Source organism: Gadus chalcogrammus, chromosome 21 (genome assembly GCF_026213295.1).
Source record: "Gadus chalcogrammus isolate NIFS_2021 chromosome 21, NIFS_Gcha_1.0, whole genome shotgun sequence".
NCBI lineage: Eukaryota > Metazoa > Chordata > Actinopteri > Gadiformes > Gadidae > Gadus > Gadus chalcogrammus.
The window spans coordinates 20,036,138-20,047,589 of record NC_079432.1 but is presented as its reverse complement, the minus strand read 5'-3'; the positions used below and the strand labels follow the sequence as shown (position 1 = coordinate 20,047,589).

The following is an 11,452-nucleotide window of genomic DNA, read 5'->3' as shown; positions in this document are numbered from 1 at the left end:
GCAAGGATTTGGCTGAAAAGAGTCCATCCCAAGTGGCTCAGAAAAAATGCATGTGGTGTCGTACAGAGGGGCTCATGCACCACAGCCACGTTAAGACCACTGCACTAACCCTAGCTACAGGAATAACTAAAAAAAGTGCTTATTTCAATTCCATTTCTTTTGTCTCCAAGTAGCGGTGCAAGCAGCCGCAGTACAGAAGAAGTGTTCCAAGAATGACCTGTGTGTGTGTGTGTGTGTGTGTGTGTGTGTGTGTGTAGCACTTTGAGAAGTGGCCCAAGCACCTGCCCATCGTGGCGCACGCGGAGAAGCAGACGGTGGCGGCTGTCCTGATGGTGGCCCAGCTCTACCAGCGCTCAGTCCACATCTGCCACATCGCCAAGAAGGAGGAGGTGAGCTCACCAAACCTCTGGACCTGTTCTGACACGGCCTGCTGCTGCTGGCTCCATCGCTGCTGTTGTACAATCTAATGGGCAAAGCTTGATGGATTTATTGCTGTCACTCAAAGAGCTTTTCCAATGACTGGTACTCGTACACTGAACCCAGAATAAGTGCCTTCTGTTCATGGGTTGGCCATGTTCTGTACAGGTCTATATATTGACATGAGTAGATGCTCCATAAAGTGAGTTAAACAAGGTGCAGTAGTGACCAACTCCTGCTCTCTGCAGATTCTGATTGTGCGTGCGGCCAAGCAGAAGGGCGTCCAGGTGACGTGTGAGGTGGCCCCCCACCACCTCTTCCTGTGTGAGGACAACATGGCCGACATCGGGGGGGAGGGCTGGGCCCAGGTGAGGCCCATGCTGGGGTCCCGGGCTGACATGGAGGCCCTCTGGGAGAACCTGGACATCATCGACTGCTTCGCCACAGACCACGGTCAGTACTCTGGAGCAGCCAGCTGTCTGTCATCCAACGTAATAGGGGGGGGGGGGGGGGGGGGGGGGATCCCCGGCTCCTCCTAGATGAGTGTCGCAGTGTCCCTGAGCGAGACACTTCACCCTGACTGCTCCCGATGAGCTGGAGGTCGCTCTGTATGGTTGACTCTGCCGTCGGGGTGTGAATGGGTGAATGTGAGGCCATATTGTAAGGCCTCTCCTCACTCCTTACAGTCTACTTGCCACCCGGTCTCTGTGTGGTTGTTCAGCTCCTCACTCCTTATAGTCTACTTACCACCCGGTCTCTGTGTGGTTGTTCAGCTCCTCACTTCTTATAGTCTACTTACCACCCGGTCTCTGTGTGGTTGTTCAGCTCCTCACTCCCTGGAGGAGAAGAGCGGGCAGAACCCACCCCCCGGCTACCCGGGTCTGGAGACCATGCTGCCACTGCTGCTCACCGCCGTGAGTGACGGACGCCTCACCCTCGAAGACATCATCCGCCGTCTCTACGACAACCCGCGCAAGATCTTCTCCCTGCCCGTCCAGGACAACACCTACGTAGAGGTGCGTGATGCTCCAGATGCTTGTGGCCCCGCCCATATGTCCCAGCTGACCTGGCGGCTCCTCCCAGCTGAAGATCATGTTTAATGGTGTTTGTATTGCTCCTGTCAGAACAACGTTGGTGAGGAGTCCTCTTTGCCAATTTATTTTTTTTGCTTTATTGTGAGGCTGTTTATCATTATCCCAAAATTTTTTTAGTTCTTATAGACTACCAGAGTATTGGCACATATATTCATACTAGTATCAGATTTTTTTTTTTGTTAACTTGAACAGATAGAATATGCTGACTCTATGGGCCCCCACCAGTCATTTAATGGGTCCCTGGGTTAGTTGACTTGGTAGCTGACATCGGAAGGTTTAAACGAAATCTGTGTGTGTGAACTCTGCAAGCTAGCGCAAACCAAAAACAAAGTCTGCAAAGAAAATGGTTCACAGGGCCATGTGTCGCCATCTGCTTTGAAGAGCCAAGCCGACGGCGTCCACACAGTCTTTTATCTGGTTGCCGGCAGCGGTCTAGACTACGCCTCTGAATAGCTGACTGTGTCCCCAGGTTGATCTGGAGCAGGAATGGGTCATCCCTAAGGCCATGCAGTTCACCAAGTCCAAGTGGACCCCCTTCCAGGGGATGAAGGTCCGGGGCAAGGTGCGCCGGGTGGTGCTGCGTGGAGAGGTCGCCTACATCGACGGCCAGGTGAGAACCGGTTCACTGCAGCCTTGTTGCAGCTGGCTGTCAGGCCTCCGCGTGGGTGGTTGAAGACCCCTGATGGCTCTCTTCCCCTCCCAGGTGTTGGTATCCCCTGGGTACGGAGAGGACGTGAAGACCTGGCCAACAGCCACCACTACCCAGCTCTCTCCTGAAGCCATCAAAGAAGCCTCCCTGGTACCCACACGCACCACACGGTTTATTTTTTTTAATGATGTTTATATTGTGGCGGGGTAGAAGAGGTAGAGAAATCAATAGCGTTAGGTCACTTGAGAAATCAAATGCATCTACTCTCTCCCCATCACAAAGGTTGTAGTAGGACCATAAAGAGCCCATGCCTCTATTGAACAAGTTTTGGGACTCTAGAGTCAATAATGGCGACGCTATTGAAATTTTACCATTGTGGTCGTTTTCAGTTTTGCACTTTGCAGACGGTCCCTAAGCTCGCGACTGAAAGCCGACAGCTCATAGAAGCCAATGCATTTCACCGTTCGCTAAAGACGGCTTGTTTGGATGAAAACAATTTTGTAGCTGGTTCTCTAGGTTACTACACTCAATTGTGTCGCAGCGATGTTTCACTGATGATCTATTGAACCGCAAACTCAGAATCTGCCAATTTATTTCCAACTTTATGGGAGTTGCTTTACTCACAGGTGTGTGAATTGACCTGGATATGAAGTGTCTGTAGCGCAAAATAACATTTGTTTCTAAACGGAGCTCTCCTCTCCGTTTATATGCTTTACTCAGGTGTGTGAATTGACCTGGATATCCGTAGCGCACAGGAATGTTACATTATTTTGCGTAGCGCAAAATAACGTAATATTGGTAATCTAAAGAGCTGAGCTGCAGCTCTGCTCTTGTTAAGGTGCGTTCAGGGCAGCACTGGGTCGGGGTTAGTGAACTCATCCTGTAATCTAAAGAGCTGAGCTGCAGCTCTGCTCTTGTTAAGGTGCGTTCAGGGCAGCACTGGGTCGGGGTTAGTGAACTCATCCTGTAATCTAAAGAGCTGAGCTGCAGCTCTGCTCTTGTTAAGGTGCGTTCAGGGCAGCACTGGGTCGGGGTTAGTGAACTCATCCTGTGTTTGATCCAGACCCCTGAGCGCCTGAGGCCCACCCCCCCCCGCGAGGCTACGGTGCGGACCCGGGCAGCCAGCCCACGCCGTGCTGAGGGACGCTACATGCTGCCCCCCCGTGTGCACCGCTCCTCTGACCCAGGCCTGGCCCCAGGTACTACACTACCCACAATGCTTTGCCTTCGCCTCACTGTTTCAACAACTCCTTCACATTTATACCTCCCGCTTGCTGTGTGGGCAGTCCGTACTAGTGTGGTCAAAAATGTAGATATTTAGATAAATATGATACTTTTTTAACCTCTTAATTGTTAAATCCCGCCGGCGGGCAAATTTAGTTACCCCACCCATTCCCCCCAACATGCTGGGTCAATTTTCGGCAGCATTGAGTTGAGTGAATAGTCATGTCATACACCGTTTGAAAGCTTAGAATCTCAGGAATGTCATCCAATGTCAACCATTCGGGGGAATAAATATGTTTAGCGAATATAGATCAAATATATCCTAGTGTCTTAGTGTCAAAATAGCCCCCCTCACCCTCCTCCTCCCTTTGTGCATTCTAACTTTATCGTCATTGTGGATATCCTTAGCAATGAGTTGATACTTCATGTTGGGTCTTGAAATGTTCATAAGAGTCCACAGAAATCGAATATCAATATTATTTTAGTTTAATTGCATTGTGTACATGCACAAGCCATCTTATACAAAGCAGCCGAAAAAAAGAAAATCAAAACCCTGCAATGTTTCTTTTTTGTAGAAAGCTGTGATTTAGGGTGTGAATTCCGCTATTGTCATCTGATTCATGGTATCCACTCTATTCGCCAGGGTCTCACGGTGAGCCCTCACACATGTCTGTAAGACCAATACTTCTTTGTAAACAAGTCTTACAAGCCAATGAGGCTATCACTATCAAAACGGGCATGTTTACTTTGATTGACAGCTAAACCAGCAGACAGCAAGGGTCAGTGACGGGCCTTAGATATCCTAATAGCCAATGAAAAGACCTTTCTGACGATATCCAGCATGTCAAACACCTTCTCACGTGTAGGTGAGAAAACAACTGCTCAAGGGGTGTGCGTAAAGTAGCAGGCTCGTCGCCTTGGTGCCAGTGTGGAGCAGGTGGTTGATTTGCACGCTTGTGTGGTTTTATTTTTATTTATTTTTGTTGCGATTTGTGTGTGATTATGCCTGTCTCATTGCATATCAGAACATATGGTATGCTATCTAGATGGTTCACCAGAAAGCCCAGAGGGTAACCTTTAATTTGAGACCAAGATTATACGTCTACATAGGTGGTAGCCATAGGTCTTTTTTGGAGTCTCCAAAAGGACCCTGACCAAAATGAAAGGACATATCATTACATAAAAGGAGCTGGAGACTTCACCTTTTTATGCTTTGTTGATCTGCTTTTACACACAGCATCACAAGACCTAGGGCTAGGTAGTGTTTCCAAGGGATATGGAGTTACCCAGGATACTAGAATCAGCTTGGTTTTTGAGGTGTGTGTAACCGGCTGGAAGGTAAACAATATTGTAGCCTTCCCAGCACTGTGTCAGTACATGATAGTTATTCTGATAATGTCTTTCCAAAGAGAACAAGCATGTGATTAGAGGTCATACTATGAAGGACCAGTGCTCTCTAGAGTAGGCGCAGTGCAAAACCGAAAAAAAATCCAAAAATGGCCCGAAGTAGTTAAACTGTTTCGATAATCATTCTCTGTAGTATCGATGCTCTCTTCTCACGGACAGTGAGTTAACACACCGCTACAGCGCCAACCTAGCCCCACCTCCTGTGACTAACTCGCAGTGCGTTCTCCCGCAGTAATTCGGCACTAGTCTCAATGCTCTGTGTGACGCTGTTATCTTAAAGTTAGCCAACACTCCATAGCTAGCATGTCAAGTGTAGCCAGTTGACAGTTGACATGCAACAAGTGTGTACGACCGGTTTTGGTAGAGAAAGAAAACGGCAGGAGAGCTATTCAGAAGTACTTTGGCTTTGAGGCAAATTACCAAGGAAAGACGCAAAAGAGATGCCCTTAAGAACAAGGTTTTGTGTTTCATAATCATGCAAATGAATAAAATAAAATAAGTCATAATTCTACCTTATAAAAAGTTTCAAAGGCATGTAGTTCTTTGATTGAATATTTCTGACCTTGTAATAAAAGGTTTTCCAACATTGAAACAAGAGATTATAGCCTCAAAAAAAACATCTGCGAACATGACTTTGTTCTGTTTCCGTTTTCTATCACTCCAGGTTCAGATCATACCAAGCTGCTCCCTTGTCCACTCCTCTTGTTTCACTCCCAGGTCAAGTTATGCTGATTAAAGTATCCTAATGCCTGTCACTCTGCTCTCTCTAAACCCCTCAGCCGAAGAGACAAAGGACAGATCTCTGAGGAGGCCGATTGATGAAGGTTTGCCGAGACTTGGACTTATGGCAGTGCTTCTGCTATTAACGGCTAAATGTCCCCTCTAACCCTGCAACGCAAACGGCTTCTCAGCCTATCGTCACTGCGCAAGACATGCATGGCTGCAGAATTCGCCTAGTGCTTCATGAATACGCTGCACTTCATCAGTGTGTCTGTGTTTTGAGCTGTGATTCATAGCATCAATAAACAATGTTTTAAATGCTTGTTATTTGCAGAGCTGATGGTTCCTGTCAGTCTGGCTGCTGGGGACAGCTACAGCCATCCCCCTCCGCTGTCACGCCTCCTCTCCCCCCAGGCCGGGCAGTCACTCCCCGTCTCCCACCTGCAGATCTCCCCTTTACTGCACCCGCTGGTGGGACAGCACATCCTGTCAGTAAGACAGTTCAGCAAGGAGCAGGTACAGAGAACACGGCTCTATAGGAGGAGTACACGGCTCTATAGGAGGAGAACACAGCTCTATAGAACACAGCTCTATGGGAGGAGAACACCACAGAACACGGCTCTAAAGGAGAAGAACACAGCTCTATAGAACAGCTCTATAGGAGGAGAACACTGCTCTATAGGAGGAGAACACAGTATTGTTTTCCTCAGTTTACATTTGTTGTGTTTTTTCAGATCTCCCACCTTTTCAATGTTGCCCACAATCTGCGTCTCCTGGTGCAGAAGGAGCGCAGCCTGGACATCATGAAGGTAGGGGTGTGTGGGGGGTGGGGGGTAACATCTGCCCGGTGTGTGCTGTCAGTGCAGCTGAGTGACTCCTGATAACGGCCTTTCTAGAATCTGATTCCACTCATAATGCTGCTGTCGCAGGGCAAGGTGATGGCGTCCATGTTCTACGAGGTCAGCACGCGCACCAGCAGCTCGTTCGCTGCGGCCATGCAGCGTCTGGGCGGCTCGGTGGTACACTTCAGCGAGGCCACCTCCTCCTCCCAGAAGGGCGAGTCCCTGGCCGACTCGGTGCAGACCATGAGCGGATACGCTGACGTCCTGGTGCTCCGGCACCCCAAGCCCGGTGCTGTTGAGGTGTGTGTGTGTGTCTGTGTGTGTGTGTGTCTGAGTGTGAACCTGTTTATAGATGCAATGGTTCACTATAATTCTCTTGTATTCTTTCTATTATATCTGGACCTGTCCCCCATTGCCATGACGACCAGATGGCCTCGCGTCACTGTCGCAGGCCAGTGATCAACGCGGGGGACGGGGTGGGCGAGCACCCCACCCAGGCCCTGCTGGACGTGTTCACCATCAGAGAGGAGCTGGGGACGGTCAACGGGATGACGGTAAGGCCGGCCTCAGCCTAGTGTTGGGTCCACACGCATTCATGCTCTACTAGATAAAGGCACGGCCACACCTAACGCGTTAGGCGCAGAAAATCAGCATTTTTTGCGTAGAGGACCATTGATTTAGATGCGTTACACACGCTAAAGCAGCGCATTAGCCGTGTTTTTACGCACCAAACGCGCCCAACGCACCTACAAGCAGAGTTCAAAACTTTTTACGCTCCTACGCGTGACGCTTAGCCGCGATAGCCAATCAGCGTTGAGCTTGACCCGACGTCACTGGCAGAGTAGTCTCGCAAAGCCAGACCAAACTACAGCAAGTAGAATGGTCTGGAACCACGCTATTTAGAGCCGTCTATCCGGGGGGACACTGGGCTGGCATGTTTTTATTTCTTTAAACCAATCACAATCATCTAGGGCGGGGCTAACCCCGGGAAGCAGCAGCGGTGTCCATCCGAAATAGTGCTAGAACATCTTTCTTCCTCAGCAAATGCTGTAAGCAAATCTTTTGCAGTTCTTTGCAATTTTCGAGGGAAATAGCCAAACATGCTACCTTTACAGCGCCGTCAAAGTCCTCTTCCAAACTCGCCATACTGCCTAGTTTCCGAGTTTGAGGGGGAGCACAATACGGGAAAGCCAGCAACAGGAAGGGGAGGAGTAGCGGTGGAATCCGCTCAGCCAGACTACTGGCAGAGAGACGGAGGACGCACAGAAGCAGACATGCACACAACATGGACGACCAAGTCCATGTTCTATGTTGTTATTTTGTAATACTATTTTTAAAATAAAATATTTTTATTAACTCTTCTCTCAATATATGATTTTAAGATCTAGCATGCACGGTCACAAATAAACATAAATTTTGCTACTTAATATAACAATTTTAAAAACAATTTAGTAATAATGAAGGAATCATTGCTTTTGTTTTGTGTGGGTGGCTCTTAAAAGAGCCGTTTTGGGGTTGCTTGTGCACTGCACTACATGTCGTTCTGCCACGAGACGGTTCCTTCTTACGAGAAGTAGGAGATAAAGGTCTGGCGGATCCGAAGTGCCTCTCTCCCGGCGTTGTTTGCAGCTTCTTTGAACCCAGTTTCATGAACCCGTTGATGATGCTCTCTGGGGAAACTGCTTCCCATGCTTAGAGGATCAATTCACAGAGCAGACGTTCTAAAGGCTTTTGAACCTTCCAGACGTTGTGGGTTAGGTTAGGGACAGGAGCTACTCTGTGTGTCTCTTGCGCAGATTGTCCTTGAAGGGCTTGTTAATAAACCACATCCAACACCTGTAGCTGCCTTGTCCTCCCCGCGATGATGACTCTGTCGCCCTTCATAGCTTGCATTTGGGTTTTAACTGGCTCAGTCAAGTGTCCACTGACTCCCACAGCATCATGTTCCTCTCCCTCCTGAGTCCCTCAGGCTGTCTGGGCACACCACCTTGAGCCAGTCCACTGCTGCTCAGTGTCCACCCAGCCCTTTTCCTGGGTACGTATCATGATGACGGCTGGTATTGCCTCTTGAGGTAACGTCTTGCGTTTTAAAATCACGTACAGGGGGAGATTGGTACAATCTGCGAGGCATGCCAACATGACGGTGGTTCAGTTCTTTTAGTTTCCGATTGACTTTACTACGTCACCTCTTTTGTCTACAGTAACATGATGGCATTTCAAAATCAACTTGTTTGATCAGCTTTGCCGATCTGCTCCAGAGGCTATGATCACACAGCACTGAAGAGACAGAAGCTTTACTATGAAGTCTGAGGGGAAGTGCTTGGCAAGAATTGTCCTGCAGTGCTGGTCCATTACGCTGCATCGTTCTTCTGCTCCATTGATCAACATGATCTTAAAATCGGCATGAGAGAACCTCCTCAGTGGTGGTTTGACCTGGCCTACTTTTGAGCCGCTTTGTTGATTGAACATCATTCTTCTGCTTCATTGGTCAACATGATCATAACATTGGCATGAGAGAACCTCCTCAGTGGTGGTCTCACCTGGCCTACCTTTGAGCCACTGTGTTCCAGTCTCTCAATCTTGTTGTGGTGAGGAAGCGCTTCAGTCACATGTGTTATCAGGGGCGGAGGGTCCTTTGTAGATGTGAATTTATATTGATATTAAGGCTATACCCAGAATATGAGACGACCCCATACATTTCAAGGAAAGAAATCTCTGCTTCAATGCAGATAAGAGATGTGTTGTTATTGTGCACCCTAAAAAACCTTGTACATTAGTTTTCCACGGTCAGAATTAATAATAAGCTGATGATGACCATCTAACGTGCGTTCTGTGACCTCCAGATCACCATGGTGGGAGACCTTAAACACGGGCGCACGGTGCACTCCCTGGCCAAGCTGCTGACCCAGTACCGCATCACGCTGCGCTACGTGGCGCCCCCGAACCTCCACATGCCCGCCCAGATCCTGGACTTCGTGGCCTCCAAAGGCATCAAGCAGGTAGGACCAGAGGGAGCGTCTCAGACGTGGGGTTGGTGTTCAGGTAATAGAAGGGGGACTCTAGTCCATCACTACTTTTACATGGACACAGGAATACCAATTTGCATGGTGACCAGTTAACCCGTGTCCATAAACCCAAATGGTGTGCATGCTAATCCCTCATCTGAAAAACGACCAAATCTTCTGACCATCCTGGCTTTTCCTTTGCTAAAGTATAAAGTGGTTACTCTAGTTGTGTATGTGTGAGTGTGTGTGTGCATGTTGCTTGCTTATGTGCTACCTAGAGATTTAAAAATAAACTTTCTTTGTGCTTGTGCAGGAAGAATTTGAGAGCATCGAAGAGGCCCTGCCTGAGACGGACGTCCTCTACATGACCCGCATCCAGAGGGAGAGATTTGCCACAGAGGAAGAGTACAAGGCTGTAAGCAACCAGCAACCCTTTTTGCAGAGAAACTGTGAAAATTTAGCTTTCTCTTCAATGACAAATTGTAGCCAACATGCATGTCAAGAAAGATGACCCAATATAAACTACAACCTTCCTGTGGTCCACAAGATGACCCAATATAAACTACAACCTTCCTGTGGTCCACAAGATGACCCAATATAAACTACAACCTTCCTGTGGTCCACAAGATGACCCAATATAAACTACAACCTTCCTGTGGTCCACAAGATGACGATTATAAGCATTCACTTCATAATTTCCTTTAAATCAGATTGTTTGGTCCACTCACGAAAACCAACTAACTAATCGAATGGGTGGGCTGCCAAGCTAGAACAGCCAATTTAGTGGAGATCTGAATATATTTCAGATGAGCAGGTCAAAGTATGCGCAGTAATTGTGCATGTGTGCGTTCTCTGTTTCAGTGTTTTGGCCAGTTCATCCTTACCCCACACATCATGACCGCCGCTAAACGCAGGATGGTTGTCATGCATCCTCTCCCGCGAGTCAATGAGATCAGGTTGGTCTGTCGCTGCACCACTGAAATAGTCTCAACCAATTGCCACACAAATACTAAGGCTTACTTGAATTTGAATCCTCTGTCAATTCCTCCAACTGAATATCTTCTGTTGAACTCTCTTTAACACTATCTTTATTCCACAGTGCAGAGGTTGACTCGGACCCACGAGCAGCCTACTTCCGGCAAGCTGAAAACGGCATGTACATCCGAATGGCACTGCTAGCTACAGTTCTTGGAAGATAGACTGGGGACGTTCTAGGAGATGGGCTACTATTTGAAGAAGGCTTTTTTTTTTTTTTGTAGGTTATAGATGAAAAATACTTATAGTTCAGAAACTTACATTCCCTGTTAAATCAGTCCTGTAGTCTACTTGGTTGGAAAACAAGTTCTAGAGTATGTATAAAGGAAGTCAGGGTGTTGGGTGGAGGTCAAGCAAATGGAAAATACAAGATGTATTTTTGTTCTTTGTTGAACCAAATAGCTAATTTATGTATCTGAAATAAGCCCAAACACCATCTCCATGAAGACATAAGTGATTATGTTTTAAACAACGGTGGGATAGAAAAAGGGAAATGGAGACTATTTGATAATTCAGACGATGATGGGGAGGGGAGATTTTGGCCTGATCCTGGTATTGATCCTTGGGGATTAATTTGGTGCTCCTCATTTCTCATCATGACCTCAGCCCGCAAGATGGCTAATGTGCCCTTGAGTGATGGATAAGAATGTGCCACAGGAGATTAAAGCCATAGGTTTTTGTCTAAATAAAAAGAAAATGCTTATGTCACAGTCACCTGTTATACGACTTACTTTTTGTTTAGTCCAATTCAATCGCTGGTGAATAGATGAGCTTCCACAATTGCATTGAAGATTGAATGTTATGTTATTCCTGCTCAGTGTACACGTGTCTGATTAGACATTCCTAAACCTTTCCATAAAAAAAAGTTGCCTAAAAGAATACGAGAATACGTCATTTTCCATCTCTCTGATACAGCTAATCTTTTTGGATTGATGCATTCATTTTACATTGAACCGATACACAACTATTCTGTTATGTATAAATTATTGCTTTGTGTAAGGTATATTAGCATTCACCAAAACACACTTTACAGTACTATATTTTTTAAATATAGTTTAT

At 47.2% G+C, this 11,452-nt stretch overlaps 1 protein-coding gene across 2 annotated transcripts in view; it reads left to right on the top strand.

The window, feature by feature from the left end:
* Positions 1-11,445, top strand: part of cad (carbamoyl-phosphate synthetase 2, aspartate transcarbamylase, and dihydroorotase) — a 44,287-nt gene extending 32,842 nt beyond the window's left edge. Inside the window, exons 31-45 of one of the 2 annotated variants that reach the window (XM_056582052.1) lie at positions 258-389; positions 666-870; positions 1,243-1,433; positions 1,981-2,121; positions 2,215-2,310; positions 3,224-3,359; positions 5,571-5,615; positions 5,846-6,027; positions 6,246-6,320; positions 6,441-6,653; positions 6,782-6,907; positions 9,197-9,352; positions 9,672-9,773; positions 10,220-10,314; positions 10,458-11,445. In XM_056582052.1, the coding sequence (XP_056438027.1) occupies positions 258-389; positions 666-870; positions 1,243-1,433; positions 1,981-2,121; positions 2,215-2,310; positions 3,224-3,359; positions 5,571-5,615; positions 5,846-6,027; positions 6,246-6,320; positions 6,441-6,653; positions 6,782-6,907; positions 9,197-9,352; positions 9,672-9,773; positions 10,220-10,314; positions 10,458-10,557 (1,995 nt within the window). In that variant the 3' untranslated portion in view covers positions 10,558-11,445. The remainder of the gene's footprint in view (positions 1-257; positions 390-665; positions 871-1,242; positions 1,434-1,980; positions 2,122-2,214; positions 2,311-3,223; positions 3,360-5,570; positions 5,616-5,845; positions 6,028-6,245; positions 6,321-6,440; positions 6,654-6,781; positions 6,908-9,196; positions 9,353-9,671; positions 9,774-10,219; positions 10,315-10,457) is intronic. The other variant, XM_056582053.1, reaches the window with a different exon arrangement.
* Positions 11,446-11,452: the final 7 nt, after the last annotated feature.